Consider the following 18,796-nt stretch of genomic DNA (forward strand, 5'->3'; position numbering starts at 1 on the left):
CCCTCTCTGACCGTGTCGCCCCTCTCTCCCCGCAGGGACCCTCTGAAGATCCAGCAGCTGCAGAGCCAGATCCGCCTGGAGCAGGAGGCCTGCGCGCCGCCCTCGCCGCCCTTCCCGCCGCCGCCCGGCCTCCCCGAGCTCGCGGCCCGCGCGCCGCCCGCCGCGGCGGAGCCCATGAGCGCGCTGGCGTCCCGCGCCGCCTCCGCCATGCAGTCCTCCGGCTCCTTCAACTACGCGCGCCCCAAGCAGTTCATCGCCGCGCAGAGCCTGGGCCCCGCCTCCGGCCTCGGCACGCCCGCCTCCAGCCCCAGCTCGTCCAGCCTGCCGTCGCCGCTGTCCCCGCCGCCCCGGCCGTTCGGCCGCGCGCCCGGGCCGCCCCTGCCCTTCGGCGCCGAGCCCGACGCGCCCTGGTGCCCGTCCTCGCCGTCGCCCCCGCCGCCGCCGCCCCCGGTCTTCAGCCCCACGGCCGCCTTCGCGGTGCCCGACGTGTTCCCGCTGCCGCCGCCGCCGCCGCCGCTGCCCTGCTCGGCCCCGGCCTCGCACTGCTCCTCGCCCGCTGCCCGCTTCGGCCCCGGCCAGACGCCCGCCGCCTTCCTCAGCGCCCTGTTGCCCTCGCAGCCGGCCCCCGTGGCCGTCAACGCCCTGGGGCTGCCCAAGGGCGTCACCCCTGCGTGAGTAACCGCTGCCCCAGCCCCACACTCCTTGAAAAACTTGCCAGGCTTGGTGGCGTCCGACTGTAAACCTAGCATGGGAGGCTGAGGCGGGAGGATCCCGAGTTCCAACCCAGCCCGGGCAACTTAGGGAGACCGTGTTTCTCAACAGGGGAGGGGCTGTGAGGATGTCCCTCAGTGCGAAGCTCCTGAGTTCAATTCCCAGCACCGCCAAAATACATAAATGAGTATATAAAAAGAACATCCACAACCCAGGAATACCAGTGTAAAGTTTCACCAATTTTTCTCCATCTGATTTTAAATTATTACAGCAGCTTTAACAAGCTACTATTGCATAGCTCCCTTACCCTTACCAAGATCGACACATTTTCTTTTAAATTAAATATAAGATGTTCAACTATTCAAAATCTCTTCAGCGCTCTTTAATAATTACGACAGCAGCCTTACCTACCATTTGTCGAGCGTTGTGCTAAACAATTCTCGAATATTATTTCAGTTGATACAGCACTGCTAAGAGATAACACTGTCTCACACAACTGAGGAGTCTAGTAGTTAATCTCAAGATCACATAGCCATTAAACTTATATTTGAATCCATGTCTCACTCCAGAATTCATGTTCTCACCACTAAACTGTACCTTAGAATTGCAGCTCCGTATTACAACACATGTGGAAGTTTGGGTTAAGTATATGCTTAAGTGTTTTAGGGCTGGAGGTGGTAGCACACGCCTGTAACCCCAGCACTGTCTGTGAGGCTGAGGCAGGAATGCTGAAAGTTCGGGCCCAGTTTGGGAAACTTGGTGAGACCCTATTCCAAAATTAAAAATAGAAATAGAAGATCTAGGGATGTAGCTCATTGTGAAGACCCTGGGTTCAGTCCCAGTTCTGCAGCAAACAAAAAGTGTTTTAGAAAAACCTAAACAGAATTAGAAAATAAGGCTTTACATACAACCAGTGATCAGAAGGTGGAAAATATCTTTATATATATATTTGCAAATAGATGGTGATATATATAGTTTTAGTGAGAAATGATGGTACCAGTTCTGTCCCTGGTGACAGTGATGCGTAGGTAAATTTACAGGACTCCTCCATGCCCAATTTTTCTGTTTGCAGATTGGCTAGTATCTGTTTCTCCTGACTTCACGATGGAAGCCCTATGCATTGTTTGTTTGTTTGAAATAATCTGTCCATGATGCCCAGGCTGGTCTCAAATTCCTGGGCTCAAGTGATCCTCTGGCCTCAGACTCCTGAGTTGCTAGGCCTATGCCACTTCTGGCTTTCTATGAACTCTGTGAAATAGAAAATCATTGAAGATAAATAAGATGACATCTACAAAAGTGCAGTAAAACCTTCCAAAGAAACATATCCTTCAGGTGTTTGGCATGTTAGGTTGAAGAGGAAAATGCGTGAAAGCTAGCACGTAACTCATTTTACCAGATTTCAAAAATGCCTACGTGCTACCAGGTCAAGCCAGTACCCACATCTCAACTCTTCCTACAGAAATCCCACTTAGTTTGTCAGAAGCCTAACATAGTTCAGAGAGGAAAAAAGGAAACTCTACTTAAAGGTAAAATGAAGAAGGCCTTCGAATTCAACTTATTTTCATTCATATGTAGTTTCCTATCACGGCGATGAACTGAGGCCATGTTAACCACAGGCATTGCTGTATCTGACCTTGACTAGCTTCCCTTAGCCTTATTTCTCTGGGTATTTTGTAAGTGTTGATGACATGAGTTGTATATTTGAAATCTGGCTTCTTTTCAAATCCTTATTAGAAAAAGCATAGTCAGATGATGATGCAAATAAATAAGAAAAGAAGGAGAATCTGTACAGTAATCATGTGATAATTTCTATTGAAAGATGAGTCAGTGACCTTTCCTGGGGAGAAACTGTTCCGTACCCCAACTTTTGTGTTTGAAACTATTAGAGAGATTTGCAGGTGGAAGTTTGTTACATGCCAATGCTCTCAATAACGTGGTACCGAATCATGTTTCCCAGGAAGGTAAGTACTGAATAAATCATCTGTCCTTGCTACTTCTCATACAAAATTTGATCAGAGACGAGCCTTCCCAAGGCATTGGGTGGTCAGGCCTTGAATCATCTTAAGTAGAAAGAGTGGTTTGTTCTGATCTTTCACTTTGAAACTCTTAAGAAGGCAACGAGTTTTAAGGGTTTACCTCAAGTTAACGGGAGCACTTGCTTCTCTGTGGAGCCAAAATATTTTGTAATTGTTACCAGAAAAGGGTACAAGGGTTCTTGACATTTCTTAAAAAATAATGGAGAAGTCATGCTGATTTGCAGCTGTGGAAAACTAGACCAAACAGTAGGCAATATGACCAAAGATGCGTACTAGGCTGCAGATTTTTAGCTCTGCAGCAGCCCACTAAGCCATCATTATGTGATCACCCTCTTGTCTTGAAGGAACCGTCGTGTTGTTAAGTCACCCACACTTGAAGAATTCATTCTTTTGGTTTGAAAATGTGTCATTTGAAATGTTTCTCCTCTGGCATATTGTGGGATCCATCCTTTGCAATCTGAATTAAAGGCAAAAATCAAGAGTCTCTTTCAAGGCTGCTGTGACTAATTTGTGTCCTTCAGTGTGTAGGAACTGCCAATTATTGTCAAATTGTAGGTTCTAGAAAATGGGGATTGATTATGAATGATGGGTTGAAACAAAAATTCATTAATTCTTTGCCTGCCTTTGACCAAAACCTTAAACTTCATTTTCAGATCCCTGTTTTCTTAACTACCAACTGCAAACCTTTTGCTTATTCTATTTGTGTGTTTACTTTAATTTGGAGGCAAGAAGTTTGGTATGTGATACACATTAAGTTCCTAAATAGTCCATAGAGGTAGGTTCTGTTTCTCAAATATCTGGGCAGCAGGGGTCAAGACAGGGAACAAAGATCCTGGATGCTAGTGATGAGGCCCCAAGCCAAGAGGGCAAAAAGCCTGTGCTCACAGCAACAGTGTGCAGTTGCTGGCTACAGTGTGGGGAGTTTCACATCTGGTACCTTGGTTATCAGTCCTCGGGAGCACATCCATCCCCAAGGCTGCTGGTGGAGAAATGTCACCCTCCTCAGAGATGCTGACAAGACACAAATGTTGATGAGGCCTTAGAGATCTGTTGGTACTTTCTCATAACGTGGATGTTTTGCTGAGAGTTAAACTGGCAGCCTCCACTGCTGTACTCCTGTTTCTCCACACAGTGACTTAGTCCTCAAGGGTGGTCGGAATCCAGTTGGCCCTGTCAGAGAATCAGACAGACCCTGCATCTCCTGCCCCTCTTTGCAGCCTTGGAATCTGCTCATCAAAGAGTGGCACATGGCCTCTGGCAATAGGGTCTCTTAATTGCCTCTTTTATACAAGCAGGGCTTTGGCGTGAATTGTTACCCTACCATTGTCACTAAGAGCTTTTAATGCAAGTACTGAGAGCTTTAATTCAGTGTCCCTCTCTTTCCCTTGACTTAGGGGAAATAGGTAGGGAACACTGTCATCTTCCTACACTGGGTAAGGGGATTTCCCAGGGTTCTAGAACAAGCTTGAGAAAAGCTCGCATCTGCAAAGCTTTGTGATGTGAGCCAGCCTTGAGTGTGCTGGAGATCACCTATCTACAATAAACGTGATGTCTAATATTTCTTGATTAAAGAAAATAGTTGGAAAAGCAACAAACAACCCCTGCCCCGAGTCTCAGGGAAAAGTTTGTAACATTTAATTTAATCATACTTTTTAATTTCAGTTGTACAGTGCATTTTAGGCAGTTTTCAAGTCAAAACATTAGTTAAATAGTGATGAGTGAAAAAGAACCCAACAGCCATGCCTGTCATCCAAACACTCTGGGAGGCTGAAGCAGGAGGATCACAAGTTCAGGTCCACCAAAGAACCCAACAGACAAAAGGGTTGCTGGACCTTGCAGATGTCCTGTTATTCCTGTCTTTCTCTTGTCTTTCAGGAAAACTGACAGGTGGGAGGCCTGCCATCCGTCAGTAGCCAGCAGAGATTTGAAGGCGGGCATTCCCAGGCTCTTGTTATGGGGCTTGTTAGGGTCCGGTATTTTAGAGGATTCCACCTAAAGTTGGATCCTGTCCTGGGCAAGTATTTTGCAGATGGAGAGGTGGGCCCTCTGGGGTCTCTGCCTGGTGAGGACTCTGTCACAATGTCTCTTCCCCGGGGGCTGTGCAGGGGCAGACGGAACAGGTTGCTGTAGCCCACACACCTGTGCTGTTTAATGCTTACAGAAGGTGCTAAGACGAGAGCTTCATATTAGAATATTTAAATAAGAGCACAAAGTACCTGTTCATTATACCTTAAAAAAATACTTTGGCATCATGATAAAATTCAGTTTAGAAACATAATTGATATAAAAACTGTTGTATCATGGGCTATTTTATATACTGATGAAAATATTATATTCTTGAATATGAGATGTCTAGATGTTAACATGCTAAGGAGTTTGCTCACTCTGAATTTTTTGTGGAATTTAGTTACCATCAAATATCGATGAATTGGAGGTGAACCCAGTAAGAGGACTTTCAGTGGTTTTAAAAAAGTCTCTGCTTGCTACACAGGCACCTGAGCTCTTAAATCGATGTTGAACTCTGGATATTTGAGTTTCTGAAATATACTGACAGAATTGACCTAGAATAATAATACATCAAAGGAAGGATTATTCAAGATTATTCAGTAGGCAAAAATTTAAAAAAATAACCTCCTGAGATTTGGAAGTGGTCAAATGTGGACAGTTTTATTTTCCAGATGCGCGCACGCACGCGTGTGTGTGTGTGTGTGTGTGTGTGTTTATCCAACCACATGAATATTATTTTTAAATGGCAAGTGACTTACTCTTAAAGCCAGAGTAAACAGATCAGTAATGCGTTTTGCGCAGCTGGGCCGAGCGTGTATACACTGACATGTAAGTGAGCGAGTTAAGTTGTTTACTAGTTAAGGTCAGGCTCTGAGTATGGATTTTTGTGAGGAGTTCAGGTTTTGGTGAAAATTTACTTTAAATAAGCATTTTTACAAAACTATACAAACCATCGTGGAGAGAATCTCTTTGTCACCAGATAACTCTTTTTATCTCTTTGTGAGTTGCCACTCTTCATTTCTCAAAAGCAGGTGCCAGTTGGGGCTGTGGACCCACAGCTGTCTTACATTAAACCCCAACAGAATAGGTTTTTATAGAAAAACAAAGTCAGCTGCCAAAGTTTTGCCTCAAAAACTTACTTTTCTTTCCTGACGTTTCTCCTTCCCAAAATACTTCATTTTTATTTCTAACACCAACCTTATATGCTAACCTTAAATTCCATCCTTTTAACAGTTTTCTAAACTATTTTTAATTACATTACCCTAGTGAGATGCTCTCTGAACACAAGTTCTTATTTTAGAACAAGTGTGAGAAACGCTGTTTCCTTGTCTCTTTCCTCAAATGTTGGCCCTGCCAGGCTCTTTCTGACCATGGGAACTTGACACTGCGTAGCTGTCCCTGTAGGTCCTTACACAAGCTGAATTGAACTTCCAGTCGTTCACAGCCTCACCTGTAGTGTCACCTCCTCAGAGGTTCAACTCTATTATCTAGTATGGCTATCTACTGACACACCAGTCACTTTGTGCCACTTACTACCTCCCGCTAAGTCCTTCCTTCCATTCTTTTGTTTTTTCCTATCTCTCTCTACCATCTCCTCCATGGAAGATAATTTTTAGAATGTATTGTGACTTAGTTTTGTTCAACATTGAATTCCCAGCATCTAGAATAGAGTTGGGCACTGAAAAAGCAGTCAGTAAGAGTTATTTGCACATTCTTGGAAATTCTGGTCAAGAATTCTTGGCATCTTTTTAGACTCCTTCCCCTCATTCATTCTGTTTCCCTTGGCCAGTCTTGTCTCTGTGATTCACTTCCGTGTGGAATGCTTTGTGTCGGCCTCTCCAGATCCACTCTTACATGCCAGGCACTGTTCTAAATGCTCAATGTACACTAGCTCGTGTAGTCTTCCCAGTAATCCTGTGAGGTACATGCTGTGAACATCACATTTCACAGAGGTGGAAACTGAGAAAATGGTCGCTAGGTTATTTTCCCAAGCCTTGGAGCTCTTAAGTGCTTTAAAAAAAAAATGTTACTTTGTGCCTTTTTTCTTCTGGCTCTGAATTCCTTCCTCTCCCCCTCCTGCTTGTTGACACTCTCATTTTCCAATGTCCATCTTAGATACTCAGCTCTTTGACACAGCCCTCTGCAGTCCTTCTAGCCAGCACTGTTTCTATTTCTGTTTTTATTCCCATTGCATCTGGAATTCATACCACATGGTTTGCTCCTAAACTTATACCCCAGCCTGATTATTAACTAATCTCTTGTGATGAAGAGCCATCTTTAAGAATTTGGTTCTCTTTCCAACTCACATAAGATAATGTTTAAACTATAGCGATGAAGCTTGTGTTTCTAATACATAGAAGTTCATGATGTCATCGGGCAATATAATCACCTTCTAAACCAACTGTTGTTTTCTAGGCTTAAGAGAATGTGTATGATGTATTGGCCTAAGACTGTGTCTTGCTTAGATGCACAGTAATATTTGTGAAATGACTTGAATTTGATAATTTAATTGATTCTTATTTCCTTATTGAGAAGCAAGGAAATATGAGAAACTTTAATTCTGTAAGTAAAGAAAAATCTTTTAAAGATAGGAGGAAAAGAGGAGTTACATATAGTAATCTTGATATTTAGACAATTGATGATTTGTTAAAAGAAATACAGAATGATCAGGGTTTTTCTTTGGGTTGGAGAGTAATTATAATATATTCTTGAAATGATAAGATAGTTGGGTTCCCGGGACCCAAACCATGATAAATGGGTTCTCTATAAAATGTTCCAGAGTGATAGTTCTAAGTCCCCTGAAAAGAATCAAGTACACTGAAAAACTCTTTCCAAGCAGCAGTACTTATTCTGCAGTAGATAGGTAGGTTTTTACCTGTCTAAAATGGTTGTGGTTGTCTTTAAAAGCGTCAGCTCTCTGCTTTTCCTGTCTAGCTATCTGCTCAGCCCAATGCTCACCTTTTTACCCCTGCCATTCTCATTTGTACTGAGAATGCTGCTCTCGGTGTGGTCCACAGCAGCACGGCGATGCCTCTGTGTCCATCATGTACTTGTGCAACTGGGTCATGTCCAAGCTAGGAGTAATAGTGGGAAACAGTGTGTGCCACCAATATCTGATGGAACACAGAACTGTCTTCAGTTTTGTCTCTGAGGTTACTTTGAAACCTAACTTTTCCATTTCTTAGATGTAAGGCTGTAGTCAAAAGCAGCGTAGAACTTTGGTTCCAAATTTGTGTAATATTTACATGTCCTGAGCCTGACTTTTTAGATATGATATGGTTTCAGATGGCACTGGCACAAGTTTCCTCGACTGAGGAAGCAAAAAAGTGAAGATAAATTCCACATCCAGTCACTCAGTGCAGAAGTATTTGAGTGTCAGTTAGCAAGCCTTGTGATGAACAGTCGAGCCACGGTGAGAGAGACCATTTAGGAACACATGATTACAAGCACAATAGGTGCTATAAAGAAAACTCACAGCCAGGCATGGTGGCACACACTTCTAATCTCAGCACTTAGGAGCCTGAGGCAGGAAGATCACCTCGAGTTCAGGTTAGCCTGAACTACATAGTAAGACCTTGTCTCAAAAACAAACAAGCAAACAAACACAGAAAACAAATAGATACATCACTAATGGGGTAGAGTTAGGGATGTCTTCTCCAAGGGGACTTTAAACTGAAGGCTGATGACATACACTAAGAAAAAAGAATCGGGGGCAGTACAAGAAAGCTAGCAAATTGGGCATGTTTTTGTTCAAGAACTGCAGGGTACTAAAAACTGGATTATAAATCGTAATTGCTATGGCTTTTGCTATCAGTATTTCTCAGGTTCACTGCCCAACTCCCTGTCAAGATCAGTTCCCAGGATACTATTTAAAGTTTGGCCATTTCTTTGACATTACAAACACAGGATGTCGCAATATTTTATTTTGTTGTTTCTCTAGTGTCTAAGAGTAAGTGCTCTAATTTGAACTTTAGAGGAAAATGACTAGAAAGTACAGATCTGAAAAAGCAGGTTTTATCAGTTAGGATACTTTCCACTAAAAGCATCAGAAAACTCAACTACAAATCCATGTGTGCCTTAACAAAGTGAAACTCACCCATCTCTAATACGTTTGTCTGAAATCCCCCCCACGACTCCCAGTTACACCCACTGCTCTCCCCTAAGCGTTGACTAGTACCCTGAATTTCTGAGTTAATCATTCTTTTATTTTTGTAATTTCAAATTCTGTTTTTGAAATTCAGCTTTGTTGATATGGGTCACTCGTTTCACACTGTATGGTCTTCCATTTGTTACTAATCTCACTGGCCTGTGAAGAAAAGAAAGAAATAGGAAGCAACTTGTGTAAGGCACCAACAAAAGTGATTCCACCAGCTATCAAGTGTGCAGCACTATGACTCCCGGCTCACCCAGTTCAGGGCATTGTTGCTGCCCTAGGAAAGAAAGGACCTGAGATTTCACCCATCCTACTCCAGAAGTTTGGGAGGTTGGCAGGTTCCCAGGCCTTGAAGACTTCCCAGAGCCCTGTATGAAAGAGATATCATTAAGGGCCAGGGATTTAGCTCGGTGGTTCCGCTGCCTGCCTTGCAAGCACAAGGTCCCGAGTTCGACCCCTGGTACCAAAAAAAAGATATATTAAATCAGAGGCTGGCTTACTCTAATCAAATAGGATATATGAGGGGGTGGAAGGGAACACACATAACACAGGGTCATCCCTAATATGAAAATCCCAAGTCTGAAACGCTCCAGAATCCAAAACATTTTGAACATCAACACAGTGTCACAAGTGGAAAATTTCACGCCTCACTTCATGTGATTGGGTCACAGTCATAATGCAGGTACACTAAAAATATTGTATAAAATTACCTTCAGAATATATATATATGTATATAAAACAAATAAATTTCATGTTTAAACATAGGTCTCATCCCTGAGATCTCATGATGTACATGGAAATATGCCAAAATCCAAAACACATTTGATCATAAGAATTTTGGGTAAGGGATGCTCTTATTCTTTTAGAATCAGGTAGCCATTGTTGTTGAATAAAGTGGATTATGAAGGATCAGAAAACTGAATAAAAGTATGAAAGAAATATGTCCTCTTAGAAATCTTCTTCATATTCATATGTGGTAAATATTGTATACCTGTTTTGTAAAACACTTTAAGAAATTGCTAAAGCTCACAAATCTAATACAAGGTAGAGTCAGATTTCAAAGTACGTGTGATTACAAATCACATCATTTTCCACTTTACACTGCTGTTTCCCTAGGACTGCAATATACTCCCCCAGCCACTTGAACCTTCTCTGAATTAGTGTTCCAATTAGTGTTTTGGGGATTGCTAAAACCAGATTTGATGGTTCTTTCCATTAGTTGTAATAGATGCAGCACTAAAAAGAAAAAACAAAAAAGTGTGGGAATGACATGTTGATGCATTGTGCTGTCTCTTTGTTGGTCTTAGATGTTTGACTTGGATTTATATGCCTGAAAAACTGACAGGACTACCTCATGCTTTTTTGACCTGCAGGGGATTTCCAAAGAAGGCCAGTAGAACGGCTAGAATAGCCTCTGATGAGGAGATCCAAGGCACAAAGGATGCTGTCATTCAAGACTTGGAACGAAAACTTCGCTTCAAGGAGGACCTCCTGAACAATGGCCAGCCGGTACTGAGGCAGATTAGGGGTGTGGACTGGGAATATCAGCTTCCCTCATCAAAGATCTCTCACCTTAGTTAACTAAAATTTAGATTTCTGAGATTTGTCCACCAAATTATTTCATTACCCCAGAATCTCAACATATCTTTTAGTGAGTTGGGGATAAAGGAAGAAAAGACAGGTTTTAGGGCTGAGAGTACAATGAGTAATGACTGTATTATCAAGAAAAGAAATAGGGTGTATAGGTGGGAAAGGAGGGAGAAAGGGTACCCTGGGATCTTCTGTACCCAGAAGCAGTGAATTGGAATAAAGTACCCAAAGGAGAATTTGGATTCGATGACATATACTCCTTCTACCCAGAAATATCTTTGCCAGAGAAACCATAGCTGAAGTTCAGTCCTGTCCTACCAGATGATGACTGGGTACTGGTTCATTAATCTGCAAAGGTAATGCCTACTCCATACCCTTGTAGTTGGTCACAGTAAGACAAACTTGAAAACATTATGCTTTAAAGCTGCAGAATTGTAGAGTACATACAGAATCTGGTGGAAGATATATGGGATCTTTCCTCCATTGAACTTACAGGTTTCCCCATCAGTTTTTGTATTTGGTTTTTGCTGGTTCTTAGCACATCAGAAGTTTTGTTTTGTTTTTTTGGTATCGGGGATTGAACTCTGGACCCCTGTGCTTGCGAGGCAGGTGGCAGAACCACTGAGCTAAATCCCCAGCCTCACACATCAGAGTATTTTAAGGGAATGGGAAAAGCAAGTCTAGCAAGTAACATTTACCAGGCAAAGGAGAAGACTCTTTGATAGCTTTCGTGAAACATTACCAGAAAAATCTGCATGGGTCTTAAATAGAAGAACAAGGTGTTCCATTCCTTCCCTTTTTGTTTTTTAATATGTAAGGACTCTTCATATAAAAATTGCCCCTCAGTCACTTTTTTTCTGTGCAAAGTATATCTTCTGGGAATTTTAATTATCAAGCATGGATAAATAAAAATGTGAAGACAGACCATGCTTGACTGGAAGGGTGAAGAATGGAGTGGGATGCTGAGTGCTAACTTTAAGTACTGGGGCATCTAAATCTCATTAAGGAAGATGAAAATCCAAGCGAGTTTCCTGTTCCTCATTTTACTGGGTGTAGATGATCTTCAGAAAAGGAAAATGTTTTCTCCCTGAAAGAAGTGATCGCATGTGTACACTCTCTGGAAGTTTTCCCTGGCTCTGTCAACTAGAGTCTTTGAAAGATTAAAACAAATACTTAAGGGGACTTTTTCAAGCCAGGTGGAGGCATCTCTCCAGCTTTTTCCCCACCTTCTTTTTGGTTGTTTACTTAAATTTTCCTTGTGGACTAAGATTCTCTCATTAAAAGACTCCTATAAACTTCTATTCAACCATATTAAATGTGTTTCTATGTATTTGTTTAGCAGTGAATGATGTTCTTAGTAAGTTTCATAGATTTCCACAGTCAAGAGTTTGAACAGAAAAGAAAAGTAAAATTTCCCTTTTTACAAAATGGGTTTTCAGACAACTTTTTCCTAATGTTACATTATTAATCTGTTATTTACTTTTGGCTTCTGTAGACAAGGGCTTTTATTTTCACATGGCATACTGCTTTAGAAACATATTTGTGAACAAAGATTAAAATTCATTAAAAACTAAATAAGTTCTGCACCCCAAAGCAAGAAATCCGTAAAGTAAATCTGGCTTCTAATGGTAGCAGGTGCATTCTGGGAAGGAACAGATAACAAATCGGTATTTCTGCCTAAATGAACAGGGTGGAAGTCATCCCAGCATACCCTTCATGAGAACATCAGGAAGACTTTTTAAGAGAGCAAGTATTTAAAATGCTTTTTAAAAACTGAATTCACTCTCTTTTTTTTTTTTTGGTACCAGGGATCGAACTCAGGACCTTGCACTTGCGAGGCAGGCACAGCGCCACTGAGCTACATCCTCAGCCCTGAATTCACTCATTTTTAAAAATAGATTTGAGAAAATTGATTTACACATTGATATCCTGGATTAAATCACTCCGAGCACCACTCCACACTTACCTCTACCTCTTCTTGTTCCTTGCCCTTTCTTTATTAAAAGAAATAATTTGAACTTTAGAACTATTTGGCACTTGATTTGTTTCACTTCCCGGTTTAACCTGGGACTAGAACCAGAAATTACTGGAAACTGTACATTTTACCCAACATATTTTCCTGATTAGCACATTTCCAATAGAATTTCTATCTATATTCAGTAGTTTGGAAGTTAAATCCCAAATAACTTTCGCACTTGTTTTTAGATTCTACACTACTAATTCAACCCCTGCTTGGCCAGGTGTTCTCTGAAAGTTCTTCCTGGATCTGTAATTTTCAGGCATTTTTAGAACCAACACTCAAATGCAAAGTCACCCAACAGACAGATCAAACATGTAGGCGTTTCTTAGGAGTAAAAATGGCCCAGCAAAATGGTTTTGGCAGACTCCAGAGTGTTGTTTGCTAGATGCAAAAACAGGACCTTTTTCTTTCTGATGGGAGAGCAGCTTGCTTCTGAGTCATGAATTATAGATGTCAGGTTAGCCAGTAAACTTTGGAGTCTTGTTGCTAATTCAGCCATGTGCAGTCATTCTTCATGGATTGTAATCTTTGCCTCTATTCACCTTCATTACACAGTAGCTCAGGAACTGCTCTTGGAGGTGAGACCTCCCCTGCCCCTCCCTGCCCACTCAAAAAAAGCAGAAAGGACCATTACTGTCAATTGGTCTAAAACTTCCATTTATTAATATTTACTGATCACATACTATGTGCCAGACATAGTGTTAAGTGGCCAGTAGAATTACCTCTGTCAACAGTGCTTGTTTTTTATTATCTTCTTACTGATCAGTGTGTTCTCCATTTGAGCGGCTTTCTGTTTTTTGTGTCAGTTGGTCTTGGAGCTGACTTTACTGTTCCAAAGCATGTGAATGGCTTTGAAAATAGCATTTCCCTTATCATATTTTGCTGTCTGAATAGTCCCCCACCCCAGTTTTCATTAAGGATAAGAATGACACATCTTCTTCATGTGGTCTCTGCTTTGTTGCTTGTCTTTCACTTTAAATTTATGCTGTATCGGTTGGTGGTTCCCAGGATTAATTATCTCATCTCCCAACACTGGTTAGGCCAGGAGGACCTGGAGGGAAGTAGGAAAGCAGAACAGAAGTGGAAGCAAGGGAAAGAACAGACTTCTTTTACATACAGCTATCTGAAGCTACAGGGAAATAGTTACAGAAGATAGCAAAACTCGTTCTCACTTTTTCATAGGGCAATATATATAATTGTGCTTTTTTTCCTATTTGTGTTTTTTGTGACTTCCTGTGTTTAGAGGTTAACATATGAAGAAAGAATGGCTCGTCGGCTACTAGGTGCTGACAGTGCAGCTGTCTTTAATATGCAGGAGCCAGAGGAAGAAACAACTAATCAGGTACTGTGTTGCTCTGGACTTCTTAGAAAAATAACTATCATTCTGCCCCTTTTCCCTTACTCTTCTTGGACACTATTCCTGGGATCACTTTTATGAAAAGTAAAGGGCAAGTCACAGGACAGCCATATTAATATCATCAATCAACCTCATCGCTAATATTTATTAAACACTATGTACAAGACGCTGTGGTAGTGATTAATTAAATTATTTCCACCAGTAATAACTGTTCTTTTATCTTTTCATCGACTAGTTTATTTTCCTTTCAACCAGCTTTCTAGTTTTCTTGCTTTAATGCAAGGTAGTTTTGTATGAAGAAAGGTATTTTCAGTGTCATTGTTTGAAATAAGCTGGTAAATAGTTCCCATTATATTTTTATATCAAAGTGAAGTAGCTATTTGTAGAGGAAAGACTGCTTATCTTTATCTTCCTTCACATGTGCAGTTATAAGCACTAATCAGCAAAAGACCTAAAATGCTATTTTTATTCCCCTGCTTTAAACGAAAAAATCACTTCATGGAGCTGATGTATGCTGCTTTCTACTCCCTTACTGCTTCTGTAGTTTCCAGATGAATTCTCAAGCTTAAATACAAAAACTTTCAAAAGAGCTATAAAGGCTCAAGTAAATTCTTTTTCCCATGTATTGAGAAATGAGTCTTCCTTCAAAATCTGAAAGTTTCTCTGTTAAATATTAATACCACAAAAGTTTCATTTAGAGAAAACTATGGGTCTTGCTACATCTTATTATTTCTATTCCTACTCTTCACTTCTCTTTTTCTGCCCTTACAGGACATTGGGTCTCCTCATGCTTCTGTAGGGAGTCCTCTGGATGGTCAAAAGGTTAAGCTTTTTGCCTTTCTTCTCTTTCTGCTCTTTCACTATGTCTGCTTTTTGGTTTTTTTCCTGCTCATTCTTAAGTGTGTCTGTCTGTCCTTCCATATATTATAAATGCTATAATCACGTCAATTTTTGTTTAGTATCAGTTGAGCAAAATTACTGTAGTTTTTTGTCATTTATTTAGAGACCTCAATTTAGTTCTTACTTTAGTGGATACTCTGAACTTTAAATTTTTTGTGTGGACTTCACACTGAGCTTTATCCTCAGCCCTTTCTACTTTTTTTATTTTGAGACAGGTTCGCACTAAGTTGTCTAAACTCAGTACTAATGCTTAAAGAGATTAACTTGATAGTAATTAAAACAAAACAAACTTGTAGTGCATTGCTCAGTTTTATTCATACCATTGTATTTCTCCCCTCAAATAAACACATTTTTTTTTAAAGTATAATTTCTTTAAGAGAAAACTAGCTGGGCCAGGGATTTAGCTCAGTGGTTCCAGCGCCTGCCTCAAAAGCGCAAGGTCCTGAGTTCGATCCCCCATACCAAAAAAAAAAAGAGAGAGAGAGAAAACTAGTTGAAATTATCTCCTATTTAACATTAAATAGGGAATATTTTATAACAGGCTGCCCATGTTCATTGCACTTTGTAGGATCCACCTTAAACACTATAGGATGTTGATGGAGTCTTGGTTTTGCTTTTATACTTTTAACCCAACTTTTGACGAGACTGTCAGTCCTGATTTGCTTTTAAAGAGTGGATCCCTGATAGCTGCAGAGCTAAGGAAGGGCCTCTAGGAGACAGAGAGTTCTTATGGGTAAAAAAAAAAAAAAATGGAGCCATATTTTCCACTATTCGTTTGATAAGATTCTCTGTAATACTGCAGCTGCTTGCCACATGCACTTTAGCCTCCTGGAGAGGTGTACCACCCTGCATCAGTTTTTCCCTACAGAAGGAAATCAGTGTTCCTTGGGGTTTCGTTTTTATGAGCAGATTAGGAATACATTGCCTTTGCTTCTTTCTTTCCTTCAGTCCTTCAGTCCCCTCCCAAGAGAGAAAGGAGGGGGAAAAACTCATCTTTGTGGGTTTTGGGGGGATGATAGGACTTGAAGACAACTTGAAATATCATACATACTCATTTCCAGATGTTTTTTGTTTTCTATGGAATTGAATTGGGCTCAGACTATGTTCTTAAGCTATATAGTAAAAATACCACTGTGTTTCCAGTGCCTTATTGGACAGAGGAGTAAGACTCCCGAAACACAATGCACTACAAGGGAGTAAGGCTGCTAACTTAAACTTGCTTTATTTGATGCAGGAATACAAAGTCTCCAGCTGTGAACAGAGACTCATAAGTGAAATAGAGTACAGGCTAGAGAGGTCTCCCGTGGATGAATCAGGCAGTGACATTCAGTATGGGGATGTGCCTCTGGAAAGTGGTGTGGCACCCTACTTTGAGATGAAGCTGAAACATTACAAGATCTTTGAAGGAATGCCTGTAACTTTCACTTGTAGAGTGGCCGGGAATCCAAAGCCTAAGGTAAGCTAAAAACATGATGTTTTAAGAGTTTTCTTTGTCCATTTTGCATTGCTGTAACAAAACACCTGAGCCTGGGTAATTTATAAGGAAAGAAAATTGTTTGGCTCATGGTTCTGGAGTCTGGGAAGCCCAAGAGCATGATGTTAGCAAGGGCCTGGTGCCCCTTCCACTCGTGACAGAAAGCAAAAGTGTATCACATGGCAAGACAAAGCAGGTGCGCTAGAGAGAGCTCACTCTCATACAAAAATTACTCTTAAAATAACCCATTGGCCATTAATATCCATGAATGGATTAATCCACTAATGAGGGACAGCCCTCATGACCCAGTCACCTCCCAGAGTTCTCACCTCTTATCTTTCTAGATTGGGGACCAAGCTTCCAGGAAATGAATGTCAGGGATATACTTAAACTAAAGCAAGAATCACATTGTTTAAGAACGAGTTGGGTTCCGAAAGATAGCACATATGGTAGAAAGAAGAGATACAGACCAGCTCTCTTAGTATCCAGGATGTAAAAGTTTTAAGGTGCTGTTAGGTTTAGGGGCAACTCGGGGAGACATTAGAAACCAAAAACAAAGCGGGGCTATAGCTTGGTAGAGTGTCTGTTTTGCACACTCAGGGCCCTGGGCTGGATTCCCAGGGAAGAATGGAAGGAGAAAGAAAGAAACCAGAAAGAGGTGGAAGGTAGGAGACCTGGGGTTCAGGTTTAAAGAATATAATAGAACAGGAACAAGAGAATAATTAACGAGGAGCTCTTCACACACTTCCATCATTTATTCCTCATTCTTACTCTCAAATTGCAAATGACTAAAGAGTTCTGTGGGATTAACTTTCTCAAGGTCAGAGAGTCCGTAAGTGACCAGATTTGGACGTGAGCTCAGTGCTTCATACCATACAAAGATGTAGTATTCACCACTGGTGACAGAAACTTCAATCTTGAGTCTACAAAACCAAGGCTTCCTATATTTACAAACAGGGAAATATTCCAATTATGCCAAGAATATGGTAAAGAAGTTCTATTTATAACAGAGTTTATTTTAAAAGTCTCATCTTTTTAGAAAATGGGTATGAGTTTTAAAATTTAAGGCCTTTTTCTTTAATCTGTTTTTCTCTGACTCAATGGTTAGAATTTAGTTCTTAAAACTAACCTGATTCTGAGAACAAAACGTTATGAAGCCATAGGAATTCGAACCTGGACGTGTCATGTGTTACAATATCTCTTTCCCCTCTTCCATTTTACTACACTCATTTCAGCTCTTTTCACATCACTGTTAATCTTACAATTTCAGTAAGTATATTTCTCATTTTATATACCTTATTTTTCAAATTTGTGTTTTTATACTGTCCTGTCATTATAGTTTCTATTCCTTTAACAGTTTAGTCATTTGAAATAGTTACTATATAGTCTCCTTAAGATTGTTCACTGTGCGGCCAGGGATTTAGCTCAGTGGTTCCTCTGTCTGCCTCACAAGCACAAGGTTGGGAGTTTGATCCCCGGTACCAAAAAAAAAAAAAAAAAAGATTGTTCACTATGTACAGTGCTTGCCCTGTTTTCTTTTTCTTGTGCTACCAACTCTCCTCGTTGTTTCCCCATATGGTTAGTTTTTTATTGTGAACTAACATATAGTAGCATTTACTCCCTTCTATTCTGTAGAAGTCTGATATGCCTTACTTAACCTGTGAAAGTGTCCCATGTGGAAACATTTTGTACGCTTCTGAAAGGAAGCTAGGGATTTTAATTACCCAGAACCAAATTTCCTATTAATATTTCTGCTTTTGGCTCAGTATCATGTAATAGTGTAAGCTTGGGGTTTCAACACTTTTTTCTGTTTTCAATTAAGTTGGGGATAACGGTAATCCGTTTATTGCTTTGCTGAGTTAGGAAACAATTATTCTAGTCATCCTTTTAAAGACAGGACACAAATCCTATCCAGGTCAGCCTAATCTGGTGGTGGCGAACCTGTGGCACGCGGGCCACAGCCGGCTGTTTGTACCATTGAAAGCTCTAAAAAGTTCGCCATCTCTGGCCTAATCCTTCACAGTATCAGCAGTTTTGATCATCCTTCCTAAATAGCATTTTGCTTTTCAATACTACTGATTTCTTTAATATCATGGGAAAGCCGACAAGCCTTCAACCTTTGGTCACATGCTTCTTGGCCCAGAATTAAAGCAACAGAGTTCCAACCATCATCAACCTTTGTTGCCTCACTCCCAGCCATGTTTTTTTTCTTAACTCATCTGACACAATTCAGTAGAATGATTAGAATTTGGGGTTTGTCTTTGTTCTCTACCTTTTACCTTTACCTTAAAAGTAATGCGTTTTAATAACCAATACATTTGAAAAATGAAAGAAGAAAAATGTCTCTAATGCTACCTCACTGCCAAAATTCCCTACATATTCCTTCATATAAATAATAAATGAATCTAAATACCATCCTTTTTTTAAAAAGATACATATATTTCACATACTTTTTTAAACAAAAAATGATATATACATTTTTAAAACTAAAAAGAAATTGAACTCATTTGCTATCTGCTTTTTTCACTCAAATCAATTTCCTATTCAG

General features: G+C 40.7%; 1 protein-coding gene across 12 annotated transcripts in view; it reads left to right on the forward strand.

Moving 5' to 3' along the window:
* The window catches only part of Palld (palladin, cytoskeletal associated protein), a 403,828-nt gene that overhangs the window by 364,580 nt on the left and 20,452 nt on the right, over nucleotides 1-18,796 (forward strand). For 5 of the 12 annotated variants that reach the window (XM_087216935.1, XM_004852917.4, XM_021264919.2 and 2 more), the window contains 5 exons: nucleotides 36-671; nucleotides 10,281-10,416; nucleotides 13,761-13,859; nucleotides 14,646-14,696; nucleotides 16,009-16,230. In XM_087216935.1, the coding sequence (XP_087073061.1) occupies nucleotides 36-671; nucleotides 10,281-10,416; nucleotides 13,761-13,859; nucleotides 14,646-14,696; nucleotides 16,009-16,230 (1,144 nt within the window). The remainder of the gene's footprint in view (nucleotides 1-35; nucleotides 672-10,280; nucleotides 10,417-13,760; nucleotides 13,860-14,645; nucleotides 14,697-16,008; nucleotides 16,231-18,796) is intronic. The other 7 variants (XM_021264917.2, XM_087216938.1, XM_021264918.2 and 4 more) reach the window with 5 other exon arrangements.

This window comes from Heterocephalus glaber, unplaced genomic scaffold, assembly GCF_053883595.1.
Source record: "Heterocephalus glaber isolate CG9 unplaced genomic scaffold, H.glaber_assembly_v1.0 deba00001461, whole genome shotgun sequence".
NCBI lineage: Eukaryota > Metazoa > Chordata > Mammalia > Rodentia > Bathyergidae > Heterocephalus > Heterocephalus glaber.